General features: G+C 36.3%; 1 protein-coding gene across 3 annotated transcripts in view; it reads left to right on the top strand.

Annotated features, from left to right (window-relative positions):
* ZFYVE9 (zinc finger FYVE-type containing 9) overlaps positions 1-19,850 on the top strand; it is a 176,909-nt gene that overhangs the window by 73,507 nt on the left and 83,552 nt on the right. For all 3 annotated transcript variants that reach the window (XM_043461328.1, XM_043461325.1, XM_043461326.1), the window contains 2 exons: positions 6,709-6,814; positions 11,260-13,355. In XM_043461328.1, coding sequence (XP_043317263.1) covers positions 6,745-6,814; positions 11,260-13,355 — 2,166 coding nt within the window. In that variant the 5' untranslated portion in view covers positions 6,709-6,744. The remainder of the gene's footprint in view (positions 1-6,708; positions 6,815-11,259; positions 13,356-19,850) is intronic.

Raw genomic sequence — 19,850 nt, 5'->3', positions numbered from 1 at the left:
TGGGCTGTGCTGCACAGGCGGTTTCCTTCTTGGGGCTGTGACACCTGATGCTGGGCCACCCCTATGTAAGGGCATCTGCTTTGCCACACTTGGGCTCTGACTCCCCCCATACACAGATGCCCTCTTCATCTGCTCCTTATTTATTGAATTGTTAATAATTTTTCCCCTTTATTTTTATTTTTTCAAGTTTTTATTTTAAAGTCACTATAAATTCACAGGACATTGCAAAAATAGTATAGTTTTTTGTGTATCCTTCATTTACAGTTTTTCTCATTTGCTACATCTTATGCAACTAGAGAAAATGTAAAATCCAGGAAATTAGTATTTTATTTGTCCGTTCATCAGTTGATGGATATTTTGGTTGTTTCTACCCTTTTGCTCTTATGAATAATGCTGCTGTGTGCATATTCATGAGTGTATATAGTTCTGTCCCATTTATCACAGGCAGATTTGTATAACCACCATTTCAATTTAAGATACAGCACGATTCTATCACCACAAATATCTCCCTTGTGCTTCTCCTTTATAGTCATGCAAATTCTTCTCTCTCCACTGTCACATATTTAATGACTTCTTAAAATTAAAAACATTATTACAAGTCACAGGAAGAGAAGAGCTGAGCAAGGATAGAGATAAACTATGTTTATGTTATGTTCATGAATGGGAAAACTTAGTATCATTACCAATCCTGAGGGAGGGGCAGGCTACGAATTCTAATTTCTGAAGGTTGATTTTTATTGGCATTTTTTTCCATCGGGCACCATTGCTGAGTCTTGGGGCCACTTGGGGCAGTTTTTCCTTCAGCTCCTGGCTTTATGCAGAGAGCCCAGTCTGGCCCTCTGTAATGCAGAAACTTCTAGAAGTTTACAGCCAATGGTTCCCATCCTACTTTCTAGCTTTCAAATCCTGGGTCTGAAGGTTGCTGTCTAGTTTTGTAACCCCTGTGACTGCCACCCTTCAATTCTCACTCATTGCTGTGGCTTGATCTCTTCTTTGTTAATGGCTTATTTCTCTTTCTTGGTTTTGAATTTCACTATATAAACTCTTTAAAAATAATGTGTTTTATCTAGAATTTCTGTATTCAAAGTAGAAAAGAATGTTTTCCACCACAAGCTCAGTACACTTTTTTTCCTTTTCTTTTGAAAAATTTCAAGCCTGTAGAAAAGTTGAAAGAATAGTATAGTGAAGAATATACAGTGAAAGAATAGTACAGAAATATCCATCACCAGGTTCATCAATTTCTACTATTTTGCCTCTTTCTTGAGCCCTTTTCTCCTCTCCCCCTCACCCTTGCCACTCACTCACACTGACATTCACATATTTTTTTTTCTGAATTATTTGCAAGTTAGTTGCAAATAACATAACACCTTTTTTCCCCAAATAGATACAGTAGGTGTCTCCTAAGAGTAAAGACATTCTCCTACAAAATTTAAATACTTATCACATCCAGGAAAATGATTATTTATTCATTGTATCACTAATGTATAGTCCAAATTCCCCTGATTATCCCTTAAATGTCATTTTTTTTGCTCTGTATTTTATATGTATATTTCCTTGATCCAGTTAGTATTCACGCATAACATTTGGTTCTTTCATTTCTTTAGTCTGTCTTAATTCAGAATTGAATACACTGAATTTTTTGGAGAATTCAGGACAGTTGTCTTAGAATGCCTCACATTCTACATTTGTCTAATTTTTCATGATTCAATTCACATTAAACAATTTGAGAAAGAATACTTTGTAGGTAAATGTTTTAAATTTATTGTATCACATCAGGAGATGCATACTGTCGGCTTGTTAAACTGTTGGTGATGCTGAACTTGTTCATTTGGTTAAGGGAGTGATTGCTGCATCTTTTCACTGTAAATGTACATTTTCTCCCTTGGGACTAACAAATCATCTATAGAATGATATTTTGGGGGCATTGTGAAAATTTTCTTCCCCACTATTTACCTAAAGGTTTTAGGCATCCATTTTTGATGCTTGCCTGAATCAGTAGTTACAATTGGAGTTCAATACAGTTTCTTGAATGGCTGTTTATACTGTTCATTTGTTTATTTCACAGGTGTTTATGAAATAGGTGCCACACTGGGCTCTGTGACAGTCACATGGTGAACACTGTTTAGTGGGTGTCTTGGAGTTATAGCTCAGGGATGGAGCATTTGACTGCAGTTTAGTGGGTGCCTTGTGGTGTCTGCAGTGTGGTGGGAGAGACTGACATTAATCAAATAACCACACCAGTGTGTATTTATAATAAGACTGTGATAATTATTATAAAGGGAAAGGTAAGGGTGCTTTGAGAGATTGATTATAAGGAGAGATCACCTTTTCTAGGGATTCAGGAAGACTTCTTGTGAAAGTAGTATTTGAGCTAAGAACTAAAGATGTAGAGTTGGCCAAAAAGTTCCTTCAGGTTTTAAGTAAAAAAAGAAGACACATTTGCATTTTCACCAGGAAATTTATTGAGTAACATATTCACTGTTTAGTTTTACTACCCTTTGCCATTTTTCTGGCAACTTCATAATTCCATCTTCTCAAAACTTTATCTCTTTGAGTAAGGAACTGTTCCAGGTGCCTTTTATGCTCTTCTGGGGAATTAAAATTTTTTCCATTAAGAAAGTTTTGTAAAGACCGAAATAAATAGAAATTCAAAGGTGCAATATCTGATGAATACGGCAGGTGAAGCAGAACTTCCCAGCCAAGCTGTAACAGTTTTTGCCTTGCTCAGTTGTGTCCAACTCTTTGTGACCCCATGGACTGCAGCATGCCAGGCTTCCCTGTCCTTCACCATCTCCCAGAGCTTGCTCAAACTTCTGCCCATTGAGTTGGTGATGCCATTCAACCATCTTGTCCTCTGTTGTCCCCTTCTCCTCTTGCTTTCAGTCTTTCCCAGCATCAGGTTCTTTTCTAATGAGTTGGCTCTTCACATCAGGTGGCCAAAGTGTTGGAGCTTTAGCTTCAGCATCAGTCCTTCCAGTGAATATTCAGGATTGATTTCCTTTAGGATTGACTGGTTGGATGATCTCCTTGCAGTCCAAGGGACTTTCAAGAGTCTTCTCCAACACCACACTTCAAAAGCATCAATTCTTCAGCACTCAGCCTTCTTTATGGTTCAACTCTCACATCCATACGTGACTATTGGAGAAACCATGACTCTGACTATACGGACCTTTGTTGGCAAAGTGAGGTCTCTGCTTTTTAATAATGCTGTCTAGGTTTGTCATAGCTTTTCTCCCAAGGAATAAGTGTCCTTGCTCCTAGTTTTTGCCTAGTCATCAAAGAAACATTCACTCTTATGTTGTCCTGATGGAAGATTATGTGTTTTGTGTTGACTAATTCTGGATGTTTTTCATTGAGTGCCACTTTGATTTGGTCCAAATGGGAACAGTACTTGTTGGAATTCATTGTTTGGTTTTCTGGAAGTAGTAGAAGATTCCCTTCCATTCCCACTATATACACAATATCACTTTCTTTGGATGAAAACCATCTTTGGTGTGGTTAATGGTCCATTTCTCTTGCCCCATGATCTCTTCCATTCCATATTATTGTACAGTATTCACTTTTCATCACCCGTCACAATTTGTTTTAAAACCATAACGTTTTATGTTTTAAGTAGAGAATCACACACAGAAGTACAGTCAAGAAAGTTTTCATTTACCTTATGTGGAACCCAAACATTAAAGTGATTAACATTACCAAGCTGGTGCAAATGATTTTCAAGGCTTTATTTGGATGTTTTGAATATGTTGGTTTATCTCCTGTGTGGTATTAACATTTATTGGTCTCAGTTAATGCCTCGTTTTGATTGACATCAGCTTCACCTGATCTACCCGACTGTGGAGCACCATCCAGCGAGAAAGCCCCAGCTCGAAACTTCACCGACCACTTCTGATATGATTGATCAGTCATAGCACCTTCTCTGTATACTGCACAAATCTTTTTTTGCATTTCAGTTGTGTTTTTATCTTTCTTGAAATAATAAAGCATAGTATGCCAAAAATGTTACTTTTTTCCTTCCATCTTCAATGTTAGAATGTCTACACAAAAATTCACCAATCTTGATGTTTTTCTAAAGTGCACTGTGATACGACAGCTGTCACAATACAGTTTAGCAAAATTGTTTTAAATGAGGTTAAAGACAACTAAGTGCTACTAGAACCATCTTAGGGAAAAAACTGAAAAAACTTTTTGGCTCACTATTTTGGCAAGGAGTGTGTGTATTGGAGACAGATAAAAGGTCTCAAAGAGAAAAGGAGCATGAGACATTGAAGAAATGTATATTCAAGTAGTGTTCCAGCACAAAGCATAGCACATAATAGATGCTCAGTAAATATTAGTGGAAGGGAGGATAGGGCTGAAAATTAGCCTGTGTAATCACTGTTACTAGATATTTTATAATAAAAGGATCAACTCCAAGCCTTAAAAACTTAAATAATTACTGATGAAGCATTTATCATGTGCGAGACAGTATTTTAAATGTGTTATCTATGTTAATTTATTTAATCTTTAGGTATGTACTTTATTACTCAGTTTTGCAGATGAAAATTAAGTCACAGGTAAATTGAATACTGGACTTCCCAGGTGGCTCAGTGGTAAAGAATCGGCTTGCCACTGCAGGAGACGCAGGAGATGTGGTTTCAGTCCTTGGGTCAGACAGATCCCCTGGAGAAGGAAATGGCAACCCACTCCAGTATTCTTGCCTTGGAAATTCCATGGATATTGGAGGCTGGCGGGCTACAGTCTACGGGATCAAAAAGAGTCGGACACAACTGAACAACAGCATGCACGCAGGCACAAATTGAATAACTTCCCTAAGGTCAAGTAGTTAGTAAGGTCAAGTGGAATTAGAAACCAGGATTAGAAGTTGGATGGTCTAGTCCTAGAATTCATGTTCTTGTCCATTATGCTGTAATTCTTAACTATTGCTTAAAGTATAAATAATACTTATCTCAAATTTACATTCCGGGGCTTCCATAATATAATGCCTGTCACTACAGCTGTGTCCTGCTGTTACCCATGTAAATAAATCTTTGTTCCGATTTCACTGATTCCTCAATAATTGCCCATTCCTAGTATGTCTCTCCCTGTTTGAAATTTCACTGGTGCATGTTCCCGTGTAGAAGACTATTACAATTTTATCCATCCTTCCAGACCCAGCTGAGATCCATAAATAATGCCTTCCTTGACCATCTAGACTGATCAGCTGGTCCATTTCTTGAACTTTTGTAGTACTTACTCTGTAATACTTACCTGTTAATTTTGACAGATTAACCGTTTAGTTTCTTGCGCTGTGTTGTTATTAAAATTGTTTTGATTACTATTTAAATTTTCTCATTTAGCACTGTTTATCATTAAGTAAATGATAAGATTCTTGATGTTAGGGATCGTATCTGAGACTTCAGTTGATCCCAGTACCCTGCATACAGTAGATGCACTGTAAATATGTTGATCTGATTGTTTCTGTGTCTTAGCTATTGTAAGTAATGCTGCAATGAACATGGAGGTGCAGACTCTCTTCCAGCTAGCAATTTTATTTTCTTTGGAAGTATACCTGGCGATGAAATTACTGGATTATATGGTGGTTATAGTTTTAATTTCTTAAGGAGCTTCCATACTTTCTGTAGTGTCTGTCATCAGTTTGCATTTCCACCAATAGTACACAAGGATTCTCTCTTCTCCACATTCTCACCAACACTTATTATTTGTTTTCATTTTTGATGATAGCCATTCTGACAGGTGTGATGATATCTTTGTGGTTTTGATTTGCATTTCCCTGATGATTGGTGATGTTGAGCAGTTTTTCATGTACCTGTTGGCCATCTTATGTCTTCTTTGGAAAAATATCTTTTCAGATCCTCTGCCCACTTTTAAATGCGGTTGTTTATTTTTTTGATGTTGAGTTATATGAGTTCTTTGTACAATTTTGGATATTTACCCCTTGGTGGATATATCATTTGCAAGACCTTCTCCCATTCAATAGGCAGCCTTTTTGTTTTGTTGATAGTTTCTTTTGCTGGGCAAAGTCTTTTTAGTTTGATGTAGTTCCATTTGTTTATTTTCACTTTTGTTTCTCTTGGCTAAAGAGCCATATCCAAAGGAATATTGTTAAGGCTGATGTCAAAGAGCATATTACCTATGTTTTCTTTTAGTTTTATGGTTTCAGGTCTTACATTCAAGTGTTTTTATCTATTTTGAGTTTATTTTTGTATATGGTATGAGAAAGTAGTCCAGTTTGATTCTTTTGCATGTAGTTGTCCAACACCATTTATTGAAGAGCTGTCTTTTCCCCATCCCCTTTGTTATAGGTTAACTGCCCATACAAGTGTGGGTTTTTTTCTGAGTTCTGTGTTCTGTTCCATTGATCTATGTGTCTGTTTTTGTGTGAGTACTATACTGTTATAATTACTGTAGCTTTGTAGTATAGTTTGGCATCACAGAGTATATTATGGGGTGGTTTTTAATTAGTGATCTAATCAATCACCTTATTAGTAATTGGTTTGTTCATATTTTCTATTTTTTATGATTTCATGTTGGTAGGATGTATGTGGCTCGGACTTTATTCATTTATTATGAGTTGTCCAATTTATTAGAATATACTTATTCATAGTAGTCTGTTATGATCCTTTGTATTTCTGTTTTATCAGTTGTAATATCTATAAATTATATTTTAATAATTGGGAGTATAATAAAATTTGATCTTTTTTCTAGATTTAAATAAGTCTCTTGAGTGGTGTTTTCTCACCGATGGAGAATTACTTCCAAGCAGAAGCTTACAACCTGGACAAGGTGTTAGATGAATTTGAACAAAACGAAGGTGAGAATTTAGTTTGGTGACACTATTTGAATGTGTTTATGATATAGAAAATGTGGGATTATAGGAGGATGCAGTACTAAAACAGAGAAAGTTGGGTCCAATGCTTTATTGATGATAGTATTATATATTAATATTCAGAGGAAGAACTAACATTTTTTTAGCCCTAACTATGTGCCAGATACTAAGCTCACCCATGACCCTAGGCTAACTCCTGATTCATGTAAATTTGAAACTTATTATTTTGGGATTTTATTAGATGTATGTAGTTGGGCTTTATAAACATGAAGTGGAAAGTGTATTGTCCTTTCAGTTCAGATCATTTATACAAGTATCTTCTCACTCTCTTCTCTAGTTTCTTCCCTGCTTGTATCACAGTTTTTTTGTCATCTACACAAATGTTACACTTAATCATGTGAATACTGTCTCTAGAATACCACTGACTCTCATTAACAAATTTATAGTTCTTTACCTTGGTCTCTTTGCAACTTCTGTAGGTTCTAGTTGAATATTTTCTATATATTTGATGTGCAAAATATTCCTGTTGAGTAAGTAAAAGTTGTCGCTTTAGTTGAAATATAGTGTTTGCTTACCAAAAATAACTCCTTTAAAAGGAGAATGATTTCAGAAGCCAGATTTTTTGCAACTACGCTCATCATTTGTTTTGAACTTTTTCTTTTTTTTAATTTTTGGTTGCTCTGGGTCTTCATTGCTGTGTGTGGGCTTTCTTTATTTGCGACGAACAGAGGCTACTCTTCACTGCAGTGGCTTCTCTTGAGGAGCGCAGGCTCTAGGCACGTGAGCTTCAGTAGTTTCAGCATGCAGGCTCTGTAGTTATGGTGCATGGGCCCAGCCTCTCTGCAGCATGTGGAATGCTTCTGGACCAGGAATTGAATTCATGCTCCCCGCATTGGCAAGCAGACTCCCATCTACTGTACCACCAGGGAAGTCCTGTTTTGACCTGTTTTTTAAAAATCTCAGTTGTTGTTGTTTAGTCATTCAGTCGTGTCTGACTCTTTGTGACCCCATGGACTGTAGCATGCCAGGCTTCCCTGTCCTTCACTGTCTCTCGGAGTTTGCTCAAATTCATGTCCATTATGTTGGTGATGCCATCCAACCATCTCATCCTCTGTCACCCCATTCTCTGCTTGCCCACAGTCTTTCCCAGCATCAGGGTCTTTTCCAATGAGTTGGCTCTTTGCATCAGGTAGCCAAAGTATTGGAGCTTCAGCTTTGGTGTCAGTGAATATTCAAGGTTGATTTTCTTTAGGATTGACTGGTTTTATCTCCTTGCTGTCCAAGGGACTTTCAAGAGTCTTCCCCAGCATCACAATTCAAAAGCATCAATTCTTCAGTGATCAGCCTTCTTTATGGTCCAACTTTCACATCCATACATGACTACTGGAAAAACAGATAGCTCTGACTATCTGTACCTTTGTCAGGAAAGTTATATCTCTGCTTTTTAGGTGTTAAACGCTGTCTAGGTTTGTCATAGCTTTTCTTCCAAGGAACAAGTGTCTTTTTCATGGCCGCACTGCACCATGGCTGCAGTGATTTTAGAACCCAAGAAAATAAAGTCTGCCCTTGTTTCTATTTTTTCCCCATCTATTTGCCATAAAGTGATGGGACTGGGTGCCATGACCTTAGTTTTTTGAATGTTGAGTTTTAAGCCAGCTTTTTTACTCTTCTCTTTTACCCTTATCGAGAAGCTCTTTAGTTCCTTTTCACTTTCTTGTCATTAGAGTGATATCATCTGCATATGTGAGGTTATTGCTCTTTCTCCTAGGAATCTTGATTCCAGCTTGTGATTCATTCAGCCTGGCATTTTGCATGATGTGCTCTGCATAGACGTTAAATAAGCTGGGTGACAATGTACAGACTTGATGTACTCCTTTCCCGATTTTGAACCAGTCCTTTGTTCTGTATCTGAATTAACTGCTGCTTCTTGACCCACATCCAGTTATCTCAGGAGGCAGGTAAAGTGGGTCTGGTATTCCCATCTCTTTAAGAATTTTCTACAGTTTGTTGTAATCCACACAAAGACTTTGTGTAGTCAGTGAAGCAGAAGTAGATGCTTTTTTGGAATTCTCTTGCTTTCTCTGTGATCCAGTGGATGTTGGCAATTTGAACTCTGGTTTTTCTGCTTTTTCTAAACACAGCTCTATATCTGGAATTTCTTGATTCATATACTGCTGAAGCCTACCTTGAAGGATTTTGAGCATTACCTTTCTATTTCTAGTATGTGAAATGAGTGCAGTTGTACGGTAGTTTGAACATTCTTTGGCATTGCTGTTCTTTGGGATTGGAATGAAAACTGACCTTTTCCAGTCCTGTGGCCACTGCTGAGTTTTCCAAGTTTGCTGACATATTGAGTGCAGCACTTTATAGCATCATCTTTTAGGATTTTAAGTAGCTCTGTTAAATTTCATCACCTCACTAGCTTTGCTCATAGTTATACTTCTTAAGACCCATTTGACTTCACACTCCAGGATGTCTGGCTCTAGATGAGTGACCCCACCATCATGATTATTCCAATCATTATGATCTTTTTTGTATAGTTCTTCTGTGTATTCTTGCCACCTCTTAATCTCTTAAAAGAAGTACAAGTTACCAAATCTCAAGTCTCTGCCAGCACACATTTGGGGAACTCAGGATTTAACATTTAGCAGTCAGAGCATATTCCCATTCTGCATGCAATCTGAATTTTTTTGGGCTTTTGCAATCTGTCCTTTCTAGCTTCTTTTCACTAATTCTTTTTTCACCTCAAACTGATTTACTTAATTGCTGTTTCAGATTCTTGTGCTTGGGGCTATACTTTTCCTTTTTTCTCTTTTATATATGTCCTGTTTCCAAGTTTATGTAAAATTATCTTTGAAGCCCAGCACACATCCTCCTGCTTCCATGAATGCAAGTTTGCTGCATCAGCCTGTAAAATAGCTTCGTACTAAATTTATTTTCTACTACTACATAGTAGTTTTCAAACACTTAATCTGTCATATACTGCTAGTTAGATATTCATGTTTGCTTTATCTATTTCTTGTTTTTCCAGCTATATTATGTACTTTTTGGAGGCCAGAGCTATCATTTAATCTCATATTCCTCAACCTCAATGCTTTTACTGTGGTATCACTTAGCATATTTTTACTGTGTACCTACTACATATTTATCAGCATGTTTTTATTGTGTACCTATTACATATCAAGTGTTCTGTAAAGCTAGGGCTAACACTGATGGGAAGAAATGGTTTCTGCCTGAAAATGTCAGGTAAATCATTACATTTCAGTGTAATAAATGCTTTGATAGAGATATGAACAAAGTGCTAAGGAAACCTTAAAGATTAATGTTGCTGCTGAGAGGAAGGGGCTTCCCTGAGAGCAAATTGTATCAATGTAATTTCAGGGCTGTGACTATCAGATTTACTCTAGGAAGAAAGCAGGAGAGGCAATCATTGCAGAGTGCTTGGTTTCTTACTTCTCTAATTAGACATACACATAGCACATAACTTGGGAAAGTAGCTATCATAGTTATGATCTATTAAAAAATAAACATTGAATGAAATTTTGATTATTGATAGAGTATTAAAAACATTGATTTCATATGGCAAATGCATAATTTCTGCCAAATTTCCTCAGTATAATTATGAACCTAAGAAATAATGTATTGTAACATAGTTATAAGCAGAATTTCACATACTGTAGAAACTTTTAAACTTGTTGCAGACAAATTTCAAATATATACAAAAGTAAATAGACTAGTATAATAAATTCCTGTATACTCATTACACAACTTTAGTAGTGATTGACATGCTGCCATTTTTCATTTATATATCTTCATTTATTCCTCACTCCCTGCTTCATTGTTGTTGTTTTTTTTTTTCTTTACAGATTTTTAAAGGTAAAATTTATACATTAAATGTATAGATCTTAAATGTACAGTTTTGACCAAGAGATATATCTGTATAACCCACATCTTAGTCATGATGTAGATTATATAACTTTCTGTCTCCACAGAAAATTTGTTTCCTTTCCACTCAATTACTATATCCTCATCACTGTTCTGATTTGTTTTTCACTTTAGATTAGCCCCTACCCCATACTGTGCTTAGCCTATGCAAGGCCTACCTGATTACTGTACTCCCCTGCTCAGCTCAAAGGACAGCCCGCCAATCGCTTTAATTATGTTAACTAGATTGAGGTAGAATTCTTTCATTGTTTGAAATGTTCTGAGGTATTACCATTTGGTGATATATAACTCAGGGAACTGTCTTAAATGTTTTCTCTTATCCTTAGCTAAAAATCAGAAACTTCATATCCTGGGAATATTCTGTTTTCACATATCCTAGGTAACCAATTTTACTTTCAGAGAATATTTGCAAGTGTATTTCAATAACTTAGTCCTAACCTTATCAGTGTTACCAACAAACTTACTGTAATTATTTATTTTTTCAGATGAAACCGTTTCTCCTATTTTATTGGATACAAAGTGGAATAAGATTCTAGATCCCCCTTCTCATCAGCTGTCATTTAACTCTGCACTGACCAGTGTGAATGAACCTACAATTTCTGAGTCACAGCCGCAACTGAAAGTCTTCTCTCTGGCTCATTCAGCTCCTCCTAACACAGAGGGAGAGGACCACTGTGCTAATGGACAAGACTGTAGTCTGAATCCAGAGATCAACACAATGTGGATTGATGAAAATGCAGTCACAGAAGACCAGTTAATTAAGAGGAACTGTAATCGAGATGATCAATGCAGTACTGTCGAAGTGGGAGAGAAGAAATGTGGAAACCTAGCTTGTCTGCCAGATGAGAAGAACGTTCTTGTTGTAGCTGTCATGCATAACTGTGATAAAAGGACATTACAAAGCAATCTGCAGGATTGTAATAATTATAATAGTCAGTCCCTCAAGAATGCTTTTAGCTGTTCACTGGATAATGAAAACAGACAAACTGATCAGTTTAGTTTTAGTATAAATGGGTCCACTGAAAAAGATATGAACTCAGAGAAACAAATGGATCCATTGAATAGACCAAATGCAGAGGGGGATTCTGATAAGTATATATGTACTACTTCTGATAATCTAGCCAGTGTTTGTTCCCCTTCACAGCTACAGGATGATGAAAATATAGATAGAGATCCCTCCATGTCTGTGATTACAAGCTTAACACTAGATTCAGTAATCTCATCCCAGCGAACAGAGGAAGGTCCTGCTATAAAGCAAGAGGACTGTACCCCAGATAAGGTTCTCACTGGCAAAACCAGCTCTCCTAGGACAGACCTGGGGAGTCCAAACTCCTTTTCTCACTCAAGTGAGGAGATTTTGATGAAAAAAGAACCAGCAGAGGAGAGGACAGCCGAAGAATCCACCCAGCCTGCTTCACCTTTACTTCTCAAAGCTGACTTGCCTAATGGGTCTGGTAGGGATGATAACTCTGAACAGGTTTCAGCTTGTCTTGTGCCCAGTGAAGTTAGAGCTGATGACAAGGAAGGTTGTAAACATGAAGAAATTCTTGGCACTAAAGAACTTCTTAATATGACAGAGCATTTCTCTGAATCTCAGGAGATGACTAACTGGAAATTGACTCAACCAAACAAGATGAATGACAGCCAAGTAAAAAAAGAAAATGAGAAGTTCCTGCAGGTGAATCAGCCTGAAGACACCTGTGATGACAGTGGAGAGTGTGATAGAATGGCTGAAGCAGGTCTAGATTTAGAAGGAACTTGCATGAATGAAAGTGAAGGATGTGATTTCTCCACTGTTAGGGATACACCAGCAGCAAGTTCACTGTCTAATTGTTGTGATTCCTATGGAATGCAGAGCCCGGCTGTTTGTTTTGTTCCAAAGACTCTACCCTCCAAAGAAGATTCCGTAACAGAAGAAAAGGAAATAGAGGAGAGCAAGTCGGAATGCTACTCAAATATTTATGAACAGAGAGGAAATGAAGCCACAGAAGGGAGTGGACTACTTTTAAACAGCACTGGTGACCTAACGAAGAAAAACTATTTACACAATTTCTGTAGCCAGGTTCCATCAGTGCTTGGGCAATCTTCACCCAAGATAGTAGCAAACCTGCAGTCTATCAGTGTTCCCTTTGGTGGTGCAAGACCCAAGCAACCTTCTAATCTTAAACTTCAAATTCCAAAGCCATTATCAGACCATTTGCAAAATGACCTTCCTGCGAACAGTGGAAATACCACAAAAAACAAAAATGATGTTCTTGGGAAAGCAAAATTAGGGGAAAACTCAGCAACCAATGTATGCAATGCCTCTTCGGGAAACATCTCTATTGCTGATACAAATGGGGACCATTTAGAAAGTTATGAATCTGGGATATCCAGTAGACCGTGCCTTGCATTAGCTCCAGAAAGCCCAGATAATGATCTCAGAGCTGGTCAGTTTGGAATTTCTGCTAGAAAGCCATTTACCACTCTGGGGGAAGTGGCTCCAGTGTGGGTACCAGATTCTCAGGCTCCAAACTGCATGAAATGTGAAGCCAGGTTTACATTCACCAAAAGGAGGCATCATTGCAGAGCATGTGGGAAGGTAAGCTGTGTGTGTCAGGAATCTGGCATGTGCATTTTACAACGCTCAATTAAAACTTAATAAAGGTAATATAAGGGAGCATGCTTAAGGCTGAGATGAGATTACAAATAGCTTTTGAATATACAGTTCTAGTAAATTTCCAAATGAAAAATGGCCTCGCTGATTCTTAGTGTTTATATAATTTTCTTGTTGTTGTGAAGATTTAAGCCAAATCAATTTTCATAAAGAGATGAGAACTGCAGAAGTGGGAACTTTGATTTCTATATTGATACTTTGCTTAATGGAATAGCTTGAAACGAGGAAGTTATTCTTTTGAATAAGATTTTAAGAAATTTAAGAAATGTTTATAATTGACTTTGTATTTTTTAATTCTTGAGTAAATTGAATGTTATACTTAGAATCCATCCCAGTTTTTACTATAGAATTTTTGCCATTGTACTATACATTCTGGAACTTTCTGTACACATATTTTTGTCTTTCCCCCCTATATAACTTTGACTCAAAAGACTTGAAAGCTGTTGATCCTTGTGACAATGTAATAAGGGTAATTGATATTCCTTAGTTCTCCCAAAATTCTGTTAGCTAGTGACACATCAATATACTAGTGTTTCTTTAAGCAAGAACTATAAACAAGGAGGAAATACGGTTTTGTATTTTTTAAAGGAATGTAAGGTTTGGTGTCAGGTCTGGATTTGAACCTCAGCTTTATTACTATTAACTGTATAACTTTATTAAGCTTTGTGTGCATGCTGAGTTGCTTCAGTTGTGTCTGACTCTGTGCGACCCTGTGGACTGTAGCCTGCCAGGCTCCTCCGTCCATGGGATTCTCCAGGCAAGAATACTGGAGTGTGTTGCCATTTCCTTCTCCAGGAGAATCTTTCCAACCAGGGATCAAACCCATGTCTCTTATATCTCCTGTATTGGCAGGCAGGTTCTTTACCACTAGTGCCATGTGCCAAGTTTGTCATAAGAAAACAAACCAAAAGATAACTTTCATTGGGCTGCTCTGAAGATTAAATGAAATTACATGTAATAGTAAGTGCTCAGTAAATGACCTCTGTTTCTCTTCTTGCCTGATTTACTGGTCTGTCTTAATTAGATTGCCATCAACTTCAAGGGACAGACTATCTTGCTCTCAGTGACTCAAACAAAAATAACATTTATTTCCCATAACAAGAAGACTGAAAATAGAGACTTTGCTGTGTCTGGGTGTAGAGTCAGGGTTACTGAAGTTCTCTTGGTCTTCCCTTCATGGTCTCAATATAATGTGGCACAGCTTTAAGCACAAAGTCCAACCTGACGACTTCCTAAGTACAGAGAAGCTGGTCAGTGGCAAAAAAGCCCATCTCTCTTGCCACCCTCTCATCAGGGAGGAAAGAACCCCCAGCAGCTTCTTTCACTTTATTGGCCACTTCTAGACCACAGGTCCAGTTTAGACCAATGACTGACAGCAGGGAACAGAAGTGCCAGGATTGGCAAAGGTCAGTCGTGACTCACCCCTTGGGGCTGAGCCGGTATGGCAGCATTAGCTCCAGAAAGCTCAGATAATGAAAAGGATATCAAAAAATACAAAATCCTATTTCCTCCTTGTTCTCGCTTTAAAAAACCTAGTATATTGATGTGTTACTAGCTAACAGAATTTTGAGAGAACTAAGGGATATCAATTATCCTTATAACATCACAAGGATCAATAGCCTTCAACTCTTTTTTGAGTCATAGTTATATGGGGGGGAAGACAAAAATATGTGTACAGAAAGTTCCAGAATGTCTAGTACAATGGCAAAGGAAAAGGGGAAGAATGGTTCTTGGGTGGACATTCAACAAGGGCTACTATAAAGTCATAGAACAAATGAACCAAATAATGGGGAGCAGAAAGTTGTTAAAATTGTGACTAGTCTGTTAGTCTCTGATTATTAAAATTCGAAGAAAATAATGTGTCTAACTCCTAAATATTTTGCAGTCTGAAGTAAACCTGTGGTCAGTAGCCTGAACAATTAGTTTTTTGTTAGGGGATTAGAGGCATCATTTTTTTTTTGTTTCTGTTCTATGTTTTGCTTACTGTGTGTAACACTTTGTGAAAATTTTGCTTTCTTAAGCAAATAATAAAAATGCTTTTGTTCCAGGCCAGCATATTCAGATGTAATGACGAAATAGGTAACTTAGGTGGATTCAGAAAGAAAATGGTGGCATAAAAATGCACATAAACTGAAAAATTACATGGAATTTTTGCTGAGTAGAATTTGTAGAATTTATAAATTTATCATTCATATGGACTATGGATTCATATTCCGTATTTTTTTCTTTCCATCTCCATTTTCCTCAGGGATATTCTGAGGATTGTTGAGATAATGTCTGTGAAAATCCTTGAGCGTCTCAGAAGAAAGGGGCTTATAAATGTGGGTATAGTTTTTCTAGACAGTAAATTAATCAAATGATACTTGGAAGATAGCTGGAAAAATACCCTAAGCAATGTGATTTTGTAAAATAGTGTTTACTGTTGAAAAAAGAAATTTAGTTTGTACCATTCTAATATTTCTACTATCCAGTAATTTCTAATACTTTTAAAACTTAATATCTATAGGCAATAAATTTACCTTATTGTAACAAGCATATATTAAGCATCTACTATATGAAAGTTTCTGGGCTAAGTGCTAGAGATTTGAAGATAGAATGTATGACCTCATAGAGCTTATAATCAGAAGGATTGATTTCAGTGAGTGAGGAGTATCTGGATTTCCTGTAGTTTTGTAAAAATCCTAAAAAAAAAAAAATAGTGAACTGCTGATCTGAGTAGAAAATTGAACCTTCCCATACAATTTATAATACAGTATTTTAAGAGCCAGTTATGTATGTTTTATATTCATTCTCATTTAATCCCTATCACCTTGTAGAATGGGTGGTTAATTTTTTTCTACTCGACAGATCCAGAATTAGAGTCTCAGAGAGGTCAAGGAAGATATCCAAGGTCACATGGCTTGAAAGTGCTAGAGCCACCTTTGGAGGAAAAGCTAGGACTCTTTCCTTCCGTCGTAACTGCTTCTCCTAGCATGTCTCCTCATTTATAATAGCAGTATGAACAAAATGCTTTAGGAACAGTAAGAAAGGGGAGCTTAATTTTTCCAAGAATGGAAGAAGGAGTCAGGAAAATTGTAATGTAAAAAGCAGCCATTTGGGCCTTCTCTGGTGGTCCAGTGGTTAAGACTCCTCTCTGTTTCTGCTGCAGGGATCTTGGGTTCCGTCCCTGGTGGAGGAACTAAGATCCCTTGTGCTAATCCCGCATGCTGCCCGGTGAGCATACTGCCCCCCACCCCGCTTCTGCCCCCTGCTAAAAGATAAAATGACTATTTGGAGAAGGAGATAAGAAAGTGGATATAATTTATGGATCAAAATTCTAAAGTACGTGAAGAGACTGGGATCACAGCAGAGCACAGGTGGAGAATTAGCAATAGGAAAAGGGAAATCGTTTTACAGAAGAATGGGCTATGATAAAAATATACTTGAATATAGAAGGAGCTAATAGAAAATTGTGGGAAATTATTTAGCAAAGCTTAGGGCATATATTCAGCTCTTGATGAGTAGTATTACAGATGTTGTTATATTTATCTTGATATATTATCATTAAGAATATAATTATATTGAATTTAGGAAGGTATTAAAATATTGCAGTTTATTTCTATATTGTTATAGTGGACATCAAAACACCTGGATTCCATTCTTGTCTTCATTGTTAATTGGAAAACTATGTCATGCTCTAAAATGCTTAGCAAATGGGTTTTGTTTTATGATTTCACACAATATTAATTCATATAATTGTTCCATATAGCAGCATAATCTCTACTTCTCCTGTATGATAAGTGATAAATTACAGAATAGAAAGAATACAGAAGAGAGTTTCCTGCTGGTCCAGTGCTTAGGACTTGGGGCTTTCACTGCTGTGGCCCCAGGTTCAATCCCTGGTTGGGAAACTAAGATCCTGAGAGCTGTGCAGTGAGACCAAAAAAAAAAAGAGTATAGAGAATTCCTTCCCTGAAAAGTGCCCTCTAAGTTCAAATGATCATTGTTATTAGGTACCTATATTTATTTCCTATGGGAAACACTGAATCTAGTAGATCATGGTTATTCATCCTCTGTCATGTTCCATTTGCCATAAATATTTTGACCCCTTTTTATTTGATTATTTGACTTGAAAGGCCTGAAGGAAGCTATTGAATTTAAGAGTACAGGAAAGAGTTTTTTGAAAGTGGAAAAGAATTTCTAAAAGCCACTACAATATTGTAAAGTGATTAGCCTCCAACTAATAAAAATAAATGAAAAAAAAATAAATAAAAATAAAAACAACTTTTGTTCTTAAAAAAAAAAAGAAGAAAGTTTTTTATCTTTTATTTGGTCATTCACAAGGTTTTATCACACTTTATCCATTACCATCAGTTATGTGGCTGGTTGTTACTTACAAGATGCCAACTGCTTAATGACTATTCTATCTACTGAAATAGACATGAAAATAGCCTTTAAAAGTTCTTGAACTGATCCTCACAATGTAGATACTGTGTATTTATTTAGGACAGTATGCAAGATGAGAATAACATTTTTTTTAACCCTTCTACTCTGTGCTAGGTTTATCTGGTCTAAACTAACACAGTTCTCTGAGATACAGTTAAAGGGGAGAAAAGTGCCTCAGAAAGTAGAGTTTATAAACAAGAGTGCATGGATTTTAACACAGGTTTATTCAGTTCCAAAGCCCCTTGCTCTTTTTATCACACTGGACATAGTAGCAAAATTTATCTGTATTTGGATTGCTTACTAGAAATATAAATGATTGTCTTTGGGTGAACGTTAGTTTTGGATAGTGGTAAAGGACTGGGAATTTGAAAGGAAGACAAAAATGCTAAGTGATTGGTGCTATCAGTGGAGGGGAGAGTATAGCAAAGGTAGCAGGATTTTAGGTTTTACTTCACTGTTAGGTCTTGGGCTACAAATTAGGAAAAGAACAATGTGGTTGCCAGGTCATAGAATGAGGAGAGATATACCACTCCAGTTTACTCACTGCTTTTTCCACATTAATTGACTTTAACAGTATAACTCAAAACTGAAGGATTTTTACTATGTTTGGATAGATGGTGGTTTGAATAGACAGACCACAGAAGAGAACTGTAGGAGAGATGGTATGGAAAGAACCCTGGAATGGGTATGAAACAGCTCTGGGCTTATGTTTCCTCTGCTGTAAAAGGAGGGGATTGCATAGATTTTATTTCCTTGCAGCTCTGAAATCTTGTGTGAACTTCTGTGTTTAAAAAAGAAAGAAAAGGAAATGATAAGGTTTGTGCTAGCACTGATTTATCTCTGTAAAGTTATTATTAAACATACTTGATTAGCCAAGGTCACTTTGTGGGAAAAATATGCCATTAGACATTTTGTAATGTGCTGTGCTGGAAGTGTGTTTTCTGGAAGTCATCTTAGTTTGATTGGAATGCTGCTTATTACAGTACCACTTAATGGGCTAGGGATTGTATTTTGCAATTACTGTTATTTTTTATTCATTTCCAATAGTACTAATACTTTTACACGCAAATGATCATTGCATATAGTTTAAAGCAGATAGGTTGATGACATGTATAACATCAAAATGGCATATTGAAAACTGATCTAGATTATTTTTAATATAGTTCTAGAAAGGTACCTCCCTCTACACACTGGGGATTATAGGTATTTAATGTATACAGAACATTTCTAAATGTAATTATAAAATGTTTTACATAAATTTATATTTATGAAAGTGATTTCATATATAATGAACATTTCTAAATATACTTATAAAATTTTATGTTTTACATAAATTTATATAACATAAATATGTTTATATAATTTATGTTTATGTATAAAATCTACAGTTAGTATTTAATGTCATACTTTTAATTTGAATTACTGTTCTACAGTTGTTATGAGTGATTTTGCCTATAAATTATATATAACAATTATATAATAATATTTAGATATTTTTGTCTTTATAGCATATTTTTAGTTTAAGTGAAAAATATTTTAAAGAATTAAAATAATTTTTCAAATTTGAAATTGAAAATAAAATACATTTTTAGTTGAGAAGAAGAGGCCTGGTACTATCTTTGTTTTAAACTAAGTAATAGTTATATATTAAAGATGGCAATCTTCTACCTACTTTTACAAATCCCAAGTCTCTAATTCAACTCCCTGGATACACCCACTTTAAGAAATTAATAGCCTGTTTCTTAAGTTAAAGTATAGTTGGTTTACAATATTGCATTAGTTTCAAATGTACAATATAGTGATTCAATATTTTAATAGATTATACTTTTTTTGTTTTCTGACTGCACCATACAACTTGTGGGATCTTAGTTCCTCAAACATGGATTGAAACCACACCCTTGACAGTGAAAGTGTAGAGTCCTAACCACTGGACTGCCAGGAAATTCCCTATATTCTATTTAAAATTATTATAAAATAATGACTGTGTTTCTCTGT

The sequence above is a fragment of the Cervus canadensis genome, chromosome 2, assembly GCF_019320065.1.
Source record: "Cervus canadensis isolate Bull #8, Minnesota chromosome 2, ASM1932006v1, whole genome shotgun sequence".
Taxonomy (NCBI): Eukaryota; Metazoa; Chordata; class Mammalia; order Artiodactyla; family Cervidae; genus Cervus; species Cervus canadensis.
The sequence above is the reverse complement of the archived record's forward strand: the minus strand, read 5'-3'. Positions and strand labels throughout refer to the sequence as shown.